This window comes from Lissotriton vulgaris, chromosome 1_1, assembly GCF_964263255.1.
Source record: "Lissotriton vulgaris chromosome 1_1, aLisVul1.2, whole genome shotgun sequence".
NCBI classification, from domain to species: Eukaryota; Metazoa; Chordata; class Amphibia; order Caudata; family Salamandridae; genus Lissotriton; species Lissotriton vulgaris.
In genome coordinates, this window is record NC_141685.1 from 777,023,550 (window position 1) to 777,039,730 (window position 16,181).

General features: G+C 41.5%; 1 protein-coding gene across 2 annotated transcripts in view; it reads left to right on the forward strand.

Moving 5' to 3' along the window:
- The window catches only part of ODR4 (odr-4 GPCR localization factor homolog), a 238,097-nt gene that overhangs the window by 65,711 nt on the left and 156,205 nt on the right, over positions 1–16,181 (forward strand). For both annotated transcript variants that reach the window (XM_086956110.1, XM_086956106.1), the window contains exons 4-8: positions 1,553–1,648; positions 5,403–5,509; positions 7,430–7,466; positions 12,647–12,787; positions 15,096–15,191. In XM_086956110.1, coding sequence (XP_086812236.1) covers positions 1,553–1,648; positions 5,403–5,509; positions 7,430–7,466; positions 12,647–12,787; positions 15,096–15,191 — 477 coding nt within the window. The remainder of the gene's footprint in view (positions 1–1,552; positions 1,649–5,402; positions 5,510–7,429; positions 7,467–12,646; positions 12,788–15,095; positions 15,192–16,181) is intronic.

Genomic DNA, 16,181 nt, shown 5'->3' on the forward strand with positions numbered 1-16,181 from the left:
AGAAATGGAGCTGTAGAGGTACAACTGGTTGGACAATTCAAGTGAGGGACGAAAAAGGGGAGTGGAGTCTGAAGATGTAGAGAGATCTAGACTGCGCGCTTCCCTTTCCTCCCATACATGTTAATTGTTTACTGAGCACACCATGAGGTCATTTGTAACCTGGCTATTCTCCTGCACTTAAACCTAAGTGGCAGAAAATATATTGGCCGTACTAAACTCACCATTATAGACCATCGGCCACTAGCCACTGAGAGCTTGTGAAATAAAAGCAGGACTTGAGAGAAAAAGGCCCATGACAAGATGAGCCGCTTGAATAGTTAACCATAGGCAGTGCTTCATTTGTAAAAGAAAGTGTCAGTGCCCAAAGCTTTGCAAAATAGACAGCGGCTTTAGCAATTAAAAGTTAAGGCACCCAATACAAAGCCTGGTAGTTTTAAATCCGCCTCATGCCTCTAATACACTACCAGACACTTCCTATCCCTTTATCTGACTGTTGCAGGTTACTGCTTTCCTCTTTTTATGAGGGCCTTTCTTTCCCCCCGTCTTTCCCAATTTGTGTGTTTTTCTCTCTCTCTTGCTATTGGTAAATATCTGATGGAGAAAAATAAGTGCTGATCCCCAAAAATTAGGTGCTGGTGGCCCCCACCGGAAGACACTGACTCGAATTATATAGGGGCGGCTCCTCCATTAGAGCGGAGGAGTGTTGCCCGCCAACTAAAAGGCCCCCAAAAGCCAAAGCTAATTTATTACCATTTTATTTTTCATCAACCCGTCATGAACGAGTGTCATGATGGGGCGCTGTCTCCTGAGTGGCATCAGCAAGAAGGAGTAGTGGGCTGAATATTCACTTAAGTTTAAAGTGCGCTTGTCCCTTTGGCTGGATGCCTTGCGACAGGCAGCCAGACATGCGTACTTTAAACCTCTCTTAAGCTGGGTTGAGAGCATGCTCAGGCTTCTAGTGTCCTTGGCAGCAGAGAGAGGCCACTCCCTCCAATCCTGGTGCTTCTCTCATGCTGATTAACAGCATGAGATCAGCACCAGTACTGGTTAAGGGAGTTAACTGGATCCAGCGCGGAACACTGCACTGGAACAAGATGGAGGACACTGCATGTATGTAGCATGTAAGGTAAGTGAATTTTTATTTTATTTGTGGCCTGCGATAGTGCATGCACCCACCAAGCATTTGTTGGCATCACCGCTCTCTGTAGCTACCAGCCACTACTGAAATTAAGCACTGATCTGTTGGAATCAAAGAGTTTCTTGGAGAGGTGGCCCATCATTGCAGCTGTTAATAAGAGGAATGCCCACAACAAAAATAGGCGGATTTGTTGTGGAGTGAGAGAACTTGTAGGGTGCAAAAAGGGAACAATACCGATTTTTGTGACACTTGACATGTGGAATTGACTTTACAGTCAGTGTCAGTCGTGACTCTCAGATTGGAAACATTGTGGGAGGCTACAGAGGGAGACATTTAATGTAGAATGTTAAAGCTTGTTCTGTTTTTTTAGAGTTTGCTTTCTCAAATGCTTATATTATCATATACTTTTAACAGTTATCCCGCATGCTGCCCGGAGGACTGTTGGTGCTCGGTGTGTTTCTTATCACATCACCAGATCCCAGCAAAGAGGCTCAAAATGTACTTCGCAAGGTATGTTTGGCAGGTTGTGTTGAAGAAGGAACATAAAAAATATTTTAAAATGTCAGTCCTTGGATATAGTGTTGAAGGAGCTAGTTATCCTTTTTGTACCTCATACCTCCTTCTTTACTACTGCTTATCATTTTACAGCTCCCCTCATTATATGTTTCCTGTTTATTTTGCTTCCTTATCATGCCTGGTTTGAAGTTTGTTCCTTTAGGTACTTCCATCTCAATACTTTACCCTGATTTTTGTTTTTATTTTTTTTACTGATTTTTATGGGTTCATCCCTTTTCCACCTACAATAAGTAAAGTTTACAGATCGGAAGGCTCCTTTCCTTGTGTCGTTTTACATTTTTAAGTAACATATTTCTAAAAATGGCAACTTGGATTGTTTTCTATATTAAAGAATATTTATCATTTTAATGATGTTCCAACGTTTTAAATAATGAAAATATGACATAAGCTTGGATGGTCAATGTAAGTGCGGAGATTTAAAGAGTCCTCTTCTAAGGTTTTCTATAATACAACTAAGGGCAACAATGTTCTTGAAATATTAGATTTCATGAGCAATACAACAATATGAGAAAATCTTAAATCCATTCAGATATTTTCAAACTGGATATACATTTTCAGGTTTTGTTCCAACTATGTTGTGATAACAGTTTTCTTTCAGCTGGCAACTTGCCAAGTAAGTGAGATGCCTAACTAGAACATGGTTTGCTGCTTACTTATTCATGAGGAGTGGCTAGGCCTGTAGGAAATGTCACAAGATCTTTTGTTGCACCATTAGGTTTGAGGGCATTGTTTTTTGTGTGAACACACATGGCCTGATTCATATATGGCCACCGCACTCTGGTAGAGGCCGCGTAGTCATGGCGGGGATCCCACACTCGTAGCAGGAACTCTATTCTGCAGTTCACCATTGCGGAGGTTCCTTCACGAGTGCGCCCCCCAACACAACTGTGGGACCTCCACCATGGGTGTAGAAGCCGTTTGTGAATCGGTTGCCAGGATTAGTGCTCTCTGTGATTTAATCTATTGAGTTACTCTAGCCTCAGAGGAAAACATACAGTGTGAGTGAGGTGCCAGAAATAACTCTGCAGATAGTGACTTGACAGATGATGATAGAAAGCAAGGTCACAAATAGATGATCATGCTCTGGAATCATAGTGTAACATACTAAATACTTTTAAGGCTCTAACATGACACCACTGCTCCATACAAAGTTCTTTAACTCTCTCAAGATGTTTACATATCCCACTTCTGGACAGTAAGACTCGTGGTATCGACCAGATACATGAGGAAGTGCGCGGAAGAGATAAACATTTTAACTCAGGCCACAGTCATTGCACACCAATGTAACCTATTCTCCCATCTTCAGTAACCTGGCTTCCAGCGAAGGCAAGGATTGATTTCAAGATTTTTAAATTGATGTTATTAGTGTCACCTAGGTGTAACCCACTTGTACCTCAAACACAAAATCAACTAGTACCAGCTCAGCACATCTTTGAGATCAGCTCATCTCATGATTTTAACAGTCCTCCAAGCAAAACTTGGGAAGACTGAATATTCACTGCGCTCCATCCAAGATTACGGAATACGCACTTATCCATAATAGAGAGGAACATTTGCTCCTCTTATTTCACAAGACTTTAAAGACCTGACTTTTCTGCTTATTTCCCTCCTTTTTGTGGCCCCACAGTCAATATTCCCTCGATGCCTGTGTATGTAGGCGTCCCTTTTGAGTTTGGTATAATGTATATTTTTAAATAAATATAGTATTACCTAATGTGGTATTTCAATTTCAACACTCCTGTGGGCCAGAAGAACCTGGATAACCATAGAGAAGACAGTAACTACAAGGCAGAATAGTTGCAGCTCTAAGTATTCTGACAGTGTGTGTATAAAGCTAAAACAGGACAACGTGGAAAAACCCCTGATTTGACATTTACCGTGTGTAAAGCTGTATACTAGATCAGTGTATATCTAATACGTATTGGTGTCACTTTCCTTCACTTCCATCACTGCTTCCAGTTGTCTGTGGACACAGGGTGATCTACTAGCTCTTCCCAATTACTTTGAAAGTGGATGGACTTTATGCATTTTTGCCATAAACAGTCCAGTAGAGCGTTCGGATCTTTATCAGTCCATTGTGAAGTTTCGAGATTTTTGCATCGGTGTATCAGGAGCGCACAATGGAGGTGGGTATCATATGTTCTCAAACTTCATCACAGAATATGTCGGCCGTCTAAGCTGATGGAGGGACGTACAATTCCTCAGAAACAGTATTAAAGCATATAATAGAAGAGAAGCAACCTGATCCTGGTAATGGTACTGAGATTTCTTCACAAGGAAATGTTCTCCATGGTGCACCTTAGAACAATTGCTTATCTTGTCTTAAATCAACAGTGCTAATAACATTCTTGCTTGACTTTCTAAATCCTCAGTTGCCCTGATTAGATGCATTCTTCCTGCATCAGCATGCATCAAATAAGAGGCAAGGATTATCCAGCTACTTTTCTTAAGGTCTTGTTTCTTAAGGTCTCGAAACCCTTTCTGTAGTTCACATTTTAATTGTTGATACCCCACTCGTGCCCACTTATGCCTCCCCTGCATTATAAAAACTGATGTCAATTCATCTTAATCTGTTAAGCAGGTGTTTTGTTCTCTTTAAAGTGTACTGCTAGCTCTTAGGTTAGATCCAAACTAAATAAATAAGAAAAATATAGAAATGTACTTTCTGCTGTCTTATTACAGAATAACCAGAAGGTGCCTTCACTATCATTGTGATACTATGAAGCTCTTTCGTTCATATTTTGTCTCTGAATTGTGTGCTTGCCGATTGGAACACTAAGGGCCAGTGGAGGTGCAGTGGCTGTCGGGGATTGACACAGCACTCCGACAGCGGTATTAAGAATATGGCGGTCGGACCTCCATGGGACTGCTACAACCGCCAGGGTTCCGCAATCCCTGGCGTTGGCACAGCGGTCTTGAGGCCACAATATGCTTGGTGGTGCCGCTGCGACACCACCAAGCATATTGCGAGTTTCCTCACCGCCAGCAGTTTCCTGGTGGTTCTCATGCCATGAAACTGCTGGCAGTGAGGAAAAAAAGGGGGCCCTGGTGCCCCCCTGTGTGCATGCACCTCTGTTCCTGCACGGCATGGACTGGTCAGTCCAAGGCTTGCAGGAGCCTGCATTGGCGGTCCCATGGCATGCAGTTCTAAGGCTCTCTTATGAGCCTTTAAACTGCACCGCAGCAGGACCGCCATGCCACCCACCCGCCAGACCATGTGTGAGCAGAGCGGTGGTGTGGCAGCCCGCTCTACACTACCAACCTCGTATTCAGGCCCTTAGTCTCTGATTACAAATGCCCCAGTTAATTTTGATATGGTTGGTAACTACTGTTACCAGACATTGAATTCACGAGTTTCTCGCCAGACACTGCAACCCCTGCAAACATTTTCCTGGGTTATAAATCCCAATAGGCACTAGGGCATGTAGATTTTGACGCGGAAAGCACAACAATTCATGTTATACCCCATTTTAGTGGCAAACTCGTCACAGGTACTATATATCTCACCTGATAAATTCCAGTCCCTTCAGTCTTGAATTTTATCAGGTGTGATGAATATTGCACCCTCCTCCAGGGCCCTGCTAATCAGAGTCATAAGAGTGAACAATATTGAAATAAATGCAATTGAAGGAATTACTTGATGGTTTTTGTGCAAACCAGTTTAATTAAATGTAAACTTTTTCTTCAGCTGGTATTCTCAGTGGATAAGACTGTGATGAAAACAAGGTTATGGCGCTATGCCGAGGACGATACAACGGACCGAGTAGCTCTGCACTTCTGCTCTGCTACCAAGAAGTATCCTTTTTCTTACAAATGTGATCATTTAATGCAGGTCCATAGTAGTACTGTAGTGCTAGTTGAACCAACTTATGCATAATCAGAAACTTCCAAAATGAGTAAAGTCTTTGGGTACAGCAAAGACTCATGGTTTTTAGGAGATTTGTTTAAAAAGCGATACTGGCTTCATGTTGCAAAAATACATTACCATTAGGGCTGGACAGGCCTTTTATTCGCCCGGGCATTTCCCTGGTGGGCTGAGGCAGGTTTTAAAAGCCCAGGGCTGTTCCTGATGCCTCTGTCACTTTACCTAGCTCCCCCAGGTTAACTGCAGCAGGCACCAGAAGCCTTAAAAAGAGAGAGGTGAAAGGTAGAGAGAAAGCGATCAGAGAGAGAGGAGAGAGAGAGAATGGTTCCCAAGTCTCTCCCTGATTACCATGGAGTACCATGGCCATTTTCCAACAAAGTGCTAATTACAAGAGCAATGAACTTCAAAGACATAACCCTGTCTCTCCTCAAACATGTTTAAGAAATTAACAAAGTTAATTAAATAGCTATCAAATTATATGAGTCCATTTAGAAAGAGGGTGTTAGAGGATTGTTAATGGGCTTCTCTTGAAGAGGATGTACAATTGCACTTGTCTTAATAAAGTTTCACTATGGTGCTATAAAAAAGAGCCCTGTAAAGTCACATGATTTTATAATTTGCTTCGTAAGGACATACTCAGTGAAACACATAACAAGCACTGACAAAGCCAATGGGTCTAGATTTAATGTGATGCAGCTAAGGCATGTAAACGCAAGCACACACATATAATGCGTGCTTATGTTCGCATAAGAAACCAAACCTATAGGTCTAGATTTGATGTGATGCAGCTAAGGCATGTAAACGCAAGCATACACAAATAATGCGTGCTTATGTTTGCATAAGAAACCAAACCTATTGGCATTGTCTGTGTGTTAGCTGATAAGAATGAGATAGAATATGGTGTATCTTGTGACAGATTCTGACTGGTAGCTTACCTAGGACCAGACTTATCAACTTATCTATTTGCTAAAAGTATTCGCAATGTGTACACCGCATTTTAGTGAATCCAATGGTATTGTGCAATCCTGACCTATATACTAATAGGTTCGGTCGCAAGATACCAAGTTGTACTGGGTCGCAATTTGACCTACCTCATGCATATTAATGAGGTGAGATGCAAATTGCGACCCACGATTCACTGCCATCACAAAGATGGTGGACTGTAGGATCAGCAGACCACCCTGTATGTAATGGATTTTAAATACAGCATTTTTTTCTAAATTCAGGCCATTTTCCTTCAAGGAAAACAGTATGCATTTTTTAAAAAAATGAAAAGTTTAAGAAATCTTTTTAAGACTAGGCAGTGATCTTTGGCAGCCTGTGTCCCTGTCTCCCATCTGAACCTCACCTACCCCAGTTTGCACCAAGCTGCCCTCTGCAGAACTGGATATCAAAATGCTTGCAGAGTGTGGATGAGAATGAGGATGGTGCGGCAGGTTTTGATACCTTCTCAGTACTATACTATATTTCGGATTTGGACTAGGGTGCACCATTTACGTCTTCCCTAAAAAAGCCAGCTAGTGGAGCTTGAGGGTGTAAGGGGAAGGACGGACTCCACAGGGCAAATGAAACCATGGCAGGCTGGCTGGAATGTATTACTATAAATCACACGTCTTATATTGGAGTGCAGGCAATACATTTGTAAAATGTGGTCATATGTTGATTTTTCGAAGCGTCATTCATGGAACGTTTACACAATTGTGCTAGCCTAAATAAAGTGCAGAATAGGTTTTTTTTAGGGATAAATTCTAATTATATTACGCGTGTGCATATGCAGATAAAGCATATCTGTGCATTTACAGCATTGTTTAATTTAATTATGAATGGATGTGTTTTCTTTAATCCGAAAGAATTACCTGTCGAACGTATGACGTCCGAGATGCCAAGGTAAGCTTATTTTTTATTTTTTTTAAAAATCTTTATTGACATTAAGGCCTAAGTTGCATGCACATTATTACATTCAGATTTTAGTCTTGTAACCATATATTCGTGTATTTTAAGACCATTGTCACCATTGTGTAATCTTACATATGGCAAGTCCGTTCCAAACAATAACGTGTAGTTTCGCAACCAAGTGTCCATAAAGCAATTTTTAAAGCATATTGTAAAGGCCTTCCGTTGTGCACTTTATATCATATTAACCCTCATAACATGAATTCTTAAAACTAAAAAGAGTCATCACAATCAGGTATTCATTCCACGTTCACACCGACCCATCAGCCACCCCACATGCCCCCTGTTTTGCCGCTCATTAAATCTGTATTCGAACGACACGTTACCCGGTCCAGTAATTTTAGCAAACCATCACCCAGCTATATACTCATCCTCCCCTTCAGAGTCTAGGTCTTCTTCTTCTGGTAAGGGTTCACAAATTTATCCCCTATAGATATTCCATGCTGCCCACACCTTGTTCCATTTGCGGGGGCAAGCCCTGAGCACATACACCGCTCTTTCCGTAACCATCAGAATGTCCATATTTTTAGTCCACCTATTCGCTGTAGGCAGTTCTGGAGCACCCCACTTTTGCGCAATGTCTCGTTTAGCCACTGTCATGGCCAGTGTAGCCCATATTAGTCCATATCTATCCAGATCATTGGGGTCCCAGATGTTCAACAGGCATTTGCGAGGTTCAGGTAAAACGGAGATCTTAAGCATTTGTGAGACAGTGCGCATAATTTGCTTCCAGAATTCCTGTATCTGCGGGCATTCCCATATTGTATGAAACAGTGTCCCCTCCTCCCCGCATCCTCTAAGGCAAAAAGGATGTGGTGCCCTGTATATTTTGTGAAGCAGCGTCCTAGTGTAGTAGATGTGGTGTAAAATTTTAAGTTGTACTAATCTGAATTTTGCTGAAATGCCTACTTCTCTCGGGGAGGCTAGCGCTTCGTTCCATTCTGACTCATCAACCTCACCTATTTCTCCCACCCATTTTTCTTGTAGTTTCATTGTAGGGTCCCCCAGGTTGTTGATCAGTTTTTTATATGTGAGGGAAGTTGCGCTTTGTTGCATAAAGTCTGTCAACAGCCTATCTTCCAGTGGTGAGGACTCTGGTACATCAGTGCCTGCTGGGATCGCCTGGAGTAGCGCGTGTCATATTTGCACGTACCTAAACGTCTCGGTTGGGCTTAGGCCATATTGCTGCTGGAGCTGTGGAAACGCGATCACCGTGCCCTTGTCCCATAGGTCCCCCACTGTGGAGATTCCTATGCAGTCCCATTGCGTAAATCCCTTACAGGATCTGAGGTTCCCCAGTGATTTTGTGTCCCATAGCGGTGTCAGTTTGGTGATTTTTCCTTTCCAGACCAATTGTGTTTGTACTATGTGCCACAGGGCCGCTGTGTGTTGCGTCGGTCCCAACAGTCTTTTGACGTGCGATTTATTATATAATACTGAGAGCATGCAGTCTGTCCCCAGCTGCGACCAGTCCGCTCTATATGCTGGGTCATCTCTCGGGGTATGGATCCATTGGTTTATTATTTTAAGCTGGGCTGCCCAGTAGTATAATTGTATGTTAGGTAGTGCAATCCCTCCCTCATACCAACTTTTTGTCAACTTATCATATGCTATACGTGCCGGGCCATTATTCCAGAGTAGGTTTGAGACTAGTGCTGCGACCTGTTTGAAATATCTCGGTGCGACAAGATACGGGGTGTTCTCCAGCACATAGAGGAATCTGGGAAGCGCCATCATTTTATAAAGAGCCGCCCGCCCGAGGAGGGTCAGTGGCAAGGTCGCCCAGTGTTTAACGTCTGCACGTAGGCGTTCCATAGGCGGCTTCAAGTTTTTGTCAAAGAAGTCTGTGGCATTATTCGTAATGATAATGCCCAGGTATTTAAAGGAGTTTGTCGCTAATGCCAAGGTAAGCTTATTTTTAAACATTTTCTCTTATTACATATGCCATAGTTTCCTACTTGCATTAAAAGTACATGGTTTCTCGCCTTGTTCAAACCACTTATTAATTCCATTGGTTTAGATTATTTATTGTTACGATATTAGCAATTATTGTAAACACATGTAGTCTACCTGTTAATGTTGAAAGAGCCCTGTAGTATCCTGCGTCTCCTCCCCATGTCTGAGCTGGTTTCTGCAATGATGAAAGTGAATGACGTCATAGAATGGTGTGGTGTGGTGTATGGAGACAGGTACCTTTTGGAGGGAGGGTGGAAGTCTGGCAGGACCTATTGGCTGTTGATAATACCTAAGGGCCTAAATAATAAATAAATAGCTTACCTTCTTGAGTGGCTCTAAATGCTTGTATGTACAACCTGACCTCCAACTACATCGAGCTGAATGTATGCTAGATGTGGCTATACCCAGGTTTTGTGCGTGCATTTATCTCAATTTCTGTACAGTTTTTATAAAGCTCTGTGTGCTGTTTTTGGCAGCTTCAAAGCGCATTGGGAGGCTCAGAGACGTAGGTTCAGGAAGTGAGGCGTTCAGTTTAGTAGGAGTTTGCTTGAACTAACCATTAGTCAGCCTTGTTAATTAGGAGGTTTCCCTGTCTGACCTTCTGGGGTTTCCACTTATGTTTTAATCTTACTGTTTATGTTTGTGTAAGGAAAAAGACCACTCGAAGCAGGGCACCAGCGTGGGGTTTTGTCAGTTTAGCAGGAAAATAGAATGTTGCTGCCATAACACCCCCCTTCTGCTGATAAAAGGCTGTTTTCAAAGTTGTGATGTAATTCGTTGCCTAAGTGGTGGCATAATGCCTTGCCCTACGGAAGCGATGCTATTTTGTGTGTTAAAGTTACCTTATTTCGTTGCCTTACCCCCTCTCTAAAGCATGCCCGGATTTTTAATTTCCCTTACCCCTGCTTGCCGAAACTATGGCAAGGCGTCCAAAAATGATCTTTGCTTATCTGTTCGAAGACTACACTTGGAGTATTCAATAATCCTGTCCTTGAATATTTGGGAATATACCAATGCATCTCCCTCCCCTTCGAGGGGCAGTATGGTGACAGTAGCTACTTCCAGGAGGCAGGAATATTGGGAGGAGCTTACATGGTTAGAGCACGCGCCCTGCAACAGGGGACAAGGTACTGATTTTAGCTTTCTTACTGGCCAGTGGGGCAAATATAGGTTTTTGAGCGAGGGTTGCCCTCCAGGTTTGTGCTATCTGTATCCCAACCAGTAAACTGCAGAGAGACTGACCTCCTGGGAGACCCTTGAGTGTAACTTCTCAAATCAATGCATATGTTTTTTTATTTAATCCTCCTCATACGCTTGATTAAAAAAGATGATGAAAATGCTTTTTAGAAGAGGTTTGCCAGATGTGGAGGGCCAGGGTCGAAGGGGGCAGGGCCCCCAATGTCGCTTTCCGACAGCCTTTACATGTCGGAGAGCCCAAAATGGAAAGGCTGTCATAAACTGAACTGACATTATTATCCTGACGATAAAAACGCCATCCTTGAGGGATTAGGGTGAGTTTCCGACGGAAAGCGTTGGTCGGTCCCTCCGACTGCTGCCTCCGACCGCATGCATTGTAATGCGTCAGTCAGACCGCATCGTAATTAGGCCCATAGTGTTTACTCAAAACACATTTATATTAAGCATCTGTAGTTGGTAAAACTGTTATTTTATTGGGCGTTTGATTTGCGATTGTTTATTCTGCTTATAGGCTAAGGGCTCTGTGCAGTTTCAAAAGCTGGTTGCTGTGTTCTTGTCATCACCTGATTAATAATTATAGAAGCCTCTGCCAATTATAGAACTCTCTGCCAGTATCACATCTATCCAATACACTTCCAGGCCTATTCACAAAGGTAGTTTACACTTGTGAGTAATTTACACATGTACATTTACTCTCACACTTTTGAATACCTACACTACTTTGGGCTATTCACAAAATCCTGATTTATGGTTACTCAAAATTGTTGATTTACACGTCTCCACCACTTGAAACAGGTCGAGCCAAATGTATGAGTGTAAGTTACTTCTGACAAAAAGAAAGAGTAGTGAGCCCAGCATCACACGTATAACTCAACACCCTTCCATACAAAATAATGGAAGTAGGGTCTTAAAATAAACCCCCCAGGAAATAATGTTAAATGAAAATAGTTAAAAAAATATATATTATTTAATGTATAGAAAATATTTTTAAAAACATGTCCTATTTAATTATGAGATATTTTGTCAGCCTTTTTTAATTTAAAAATTACCTTTTTATAAATACAATTATAATACTTTTTAATAATTGTATGCATCACTTTCAATAATGATTATTGCATTATATAACTTTTTTCTTTTTATTTTGTGACAACTTATTTTTTTATTTAAACTTTAGAAAAATGATGTTCATGTAATTTATTTAAATTAATGATTATAATTAAAAAATAGAGATAATAGTGCGGTATCATTTTGTTTCTTTCCAACTGCTTTTAAAATAAATGTATACAATTAACTTGCAGTATTATATACCATACAAATATTTGTACTAACTCTTTCCAAGTTTAATAAACCTTTTAACTTTTCCCTATACTTTACCAAACTGAGATTTCCACCCCAGCTGTGGAGTTTCTCTATGGTAAAGTGTGTAAAGGTAAATCTAGGTAGTAGCCATGGATGTCGCTATCTCTGGGTTGCACATTTTTCCTCGATCTCTCAAATATAGACCAATTTATAGGTAGTGTTTAAACATTTGACTATGCCCAGTGTTCCAAAAATCCTGTCACTGGTATCAATACTAACAAGACCAGTGTAATACAAATGCTAGAATAAATAGAATTATATTCCAAAGAAAATAGGAAAATTATTCATTTTCTTTCATATGTCTGTCGGATAGGTACAGGAAAATGCTGGACTGACGTAGCCAAGTTAATTGACAGAAGAGCCTGCTTCTGTTAGCGGAATGCATCGTTTCTCAAATGAACATTCTCATCAGTGAAGTTGAACCTGAATCTGTACTGCAGTCTGCTTACACTACAAGTTTGATTCTTATAGGGTTTGAATAAATGAGTTGTAAAAAAAATGTGCTTAGTGGACCCTGATTTATATAGCACAAATGCAATACTGGATACAATTGTGAATTATTGTATTTAAAAAAAACTGTCTTCTGGTTCTTTTTCTGCCAGTGTTCCGCCAAGCCTGCAGATTGGAAATACCAAAGCGGGGTCTCCTCCTCTTGGGTACCTCTAGAGTGCACCATCAAGGTTGACATTCATATCCCGTCACCCGCTGCCTCCGTCAAGCAAGATCTTCAGAGAAGTATACGGGTGAGCTGGTCTATAAAGTACTTACACATGGGCACTGTATCCTGTTTGGGGGGGGAACACATGGAAGGTTCTCTCAGGGACATCCTCGGTGCAACTCTAGATGCAGAAGTATCTGATCCTCTGGTTAGAAGATGGGTCTGAATAGAAGGCTTGTAACTGTTCTTCTGATCCTTGTCTCCCTTAAGCCTTTTAATCTACTTTAGTTCTTGGGTTCCCGGTGGGTCAGGATCTTCGACTCTTCAGTACTGCATTGTGATTAGATGTCTTTATCCATTTTCAGTGCATGCTTGTAATGTGGGTGATGGGTTACCTTAATAACTGACTTGATTTATATAGGATAATAAGGCCCTGATGTATAATGGAATAGAGTAAATAAAACTAAGTTGGTAATCAACTTTTTCCCTAGTTTTGCAGGTTTACGGTCTCCTGCTATAATGGCCTTTCACAAAGGTATGGGGTACACTAGAAGAAAGCAAGTGGTGATTTAAGTTAAATATAAAATATACTGCTAAGGTGACATATACAGTTTGTTTGACGAGCAGCCAGCAGACCAGCACCAGAAAGCAAGTCAGTCGAAGTACTGATAATACAGTTGAATTGGAGATGATCCTGTGTTCTAGGGAAGATTGTTTAAATCAGTGATGTTGTGTTCAATCCTGCTAGATGCCCAATGGATGGCACTGCATTTAATGCACATTCAAGTTTATCTAAATCAATTTCGCTGGTTCGCTTTTGTTGCTGAAGAAATATAAGTACACAACCAATATACTGTAAAGAAAATACAAATAAAATAAACGCAGTCATCTTGAGGTGGTGTGCGTATGTTTGCAAATAACATGAACCATTTCACAAATACATTAAAAAAACATGCAAGAAAGCAGAAATAAAAGGAGGGATTGATCACCCAGTCACATGAGGCACAGGGTCAGACTGATTTGCATATAGCCATGTCTGAACTGTGGTGGCAGAGTGGGCTAAAGAACGGTGATGGATTAAACCCAGATCTTTTGACTGGGTGTGAGTGTTTGATTGGTTCAGATGCTCTGTCCATTACCACCCCCTTTTGTACCGCTTTTGGCCGCCATAAGTGTGGCAGGGTATGCTCAGACGTGAGTCCCTTGCTCACTTTGCCACTGGATTCAAGCAAGCCGTGCTGAAGACGGCTGGAATTCCAGAAACCGGTCCTCGAAAGCTTGTTTTCGGTCCAGGGAAGGCATGGCTTGGCAGTTCGGGCGGACTGTTCCCATGAGGCACACAGTCAGACTGATTTGCGTATAGCCATGTCTGAACTGGGGTGGCAGAGTAAGCTAAAGAACGGTGATGTATTAAACCCAGATCTTTTGACTGGGTGTAAGTGTTTGATTGGTTCAGATGCTCCGTCCATTACCACCCCCTTTTGTACCATTCTCCACACTCAGCATTTTTTGTCTGGGAGTGATCTACCTGGGACATTATGCATCAGGAATTTATCATTCCAAGACTTCCCCAAAGATCAGATCTAAAAACAAGCACTTGCAAAGGCAATAGGTCTGGCGTTGACCGCTAGCCTTTTGGAGAGTCTGGTTTGTTTTTTCATGATTTTTGCAAAACTATTGTTCAGGAAACTGCAGGCCTAGTGAAATCTAAAGAAAATAATGGCTAAAGGCAAAAGTGTTTTTCTGCTCTTAAAAAAGTACACATTAATATGGTACATCCGGCACTGAAGGAAACTACCTTGTCTTTAGATGTGCTCCTTTTGAAAAGGAAGCATACTCTTACTCATAGTGAAGTATACAAAAAGTGATGAATGGAATGCTTGAATTAATCTCAGCCACTGGTAATTACTCAGACGCATCCCAGTACATCGTTATTTTGCACACCATGCCACCTCAGTTGCACTCTGCTATATGCAAATCAGTCTTGACCCTGCTCCAGTGGGAAAAGTCCAGCCCAAACTGCCAAGCTAGGTCCTCCAACCAGAATACACGCAACTCAGGACCAGTTTTGCCATTGTTATGGGCTCGTCAGCCGGGAATAACCGGGTTCCAGTGGCACAGTGTGCATGGGACCCACTTCTGGGCATACCCGTCCCTCTTAGGGCGACATACTAAATTACACAAAAAGTGAAGAATGGAATGCTAGAATTAATTTCTACCGATGGGAAACAGAAAGTTGTGTACAGATATTACCTCACACCAAGAACTCCGTAGTAGCTGAATCCCTAATCCTTATTTCCATTTTTTAAGTGTGAGCTGTGCTTTCACATTGATAACTCTTACCTTCCTAAAATAATTCCTCACACTTTCTAGCTTGTCTTTTTTCTGTTCAGGACGGGTTGACTAGGTGGGCACTGCAAATCGAGAAAAGTGTTTACCTGCTCAATGGACAAGTAAAAGAGGAAGGCAGTGAGCTGCTATGTGGACAGGTGAGTCTGTTATTGTACACTATGTTCTATCTCTTACTCTGCTTTGTTAATATGTAATGTTTTTTTGGCTGCATTCCTCTTTTTAAAATAATAATATTACGTCATAGTTATCATGACACAGTTATCATACATTGCATTGCTTTCAAGCTTGCAATTTTTATGTTCTTCATTAAACAAAATATCATTGAATGCTATACAGTACAAAACAACTCATATCAACATAATGCAGCACCAAAGCGGGAAACAGATACAGAAGAATCATGTCAAATAAATAATCTTCAAAATTAAGTGCAAAAACAGAACTTTTTCAAGATGATTAACTGTTCAGCTGTCAAAAAAGAAAACCATATACCCTCTATTTGACTTCCGTGATGATCCCAGTTTGGTGACAACATTAACTAATATCGTACAAGAACTTGGACCCAGATGTATAAAGCCCTTTTGCAGTTGCAAAGCCTGCAGTTCGCAAAATTACATGGTTTGCAATCACAGGATTGCTTTTTACAGTGTACAAAAGCCCTTTTAGAAGTTGAAGAGTCTTTGTGATTCATAACAGTGCTTCTGTGACACTTTCTAAACCAGAAATAGGAGGGTGGCATGAAAGGGGCACCACCTCGTACTTGTGATTTGGAAAGGGAAGTCTCAGTGGTTCGTGAGCTCCTATTCAGACTGCAACCCATTGATCAATTTCTGACCCTCCAGTTGGGGTGATAACTAATATGCTGAGGGGATGCTGTTGAGCAGAGGCGAAGTTCTCCGTAGGGGACAGCTTCCAATCTGGGGATCATGTTGGAGGTCTAAAGGGATGGTGGTTTGCTGTCACTTGCAGGCCTTCACCCCTGAAGGGGATTGGGTTGCTAATGCAATATCTCTAATTTATATTCATTAAACAAATTGTTTTGTGAATAGACAGATTGTGACACTATCTACTAGTATGTAGGCCCCTTTACAAACTACACTTCTATTTCTAAACCAGTAGGCGTGCAAGTG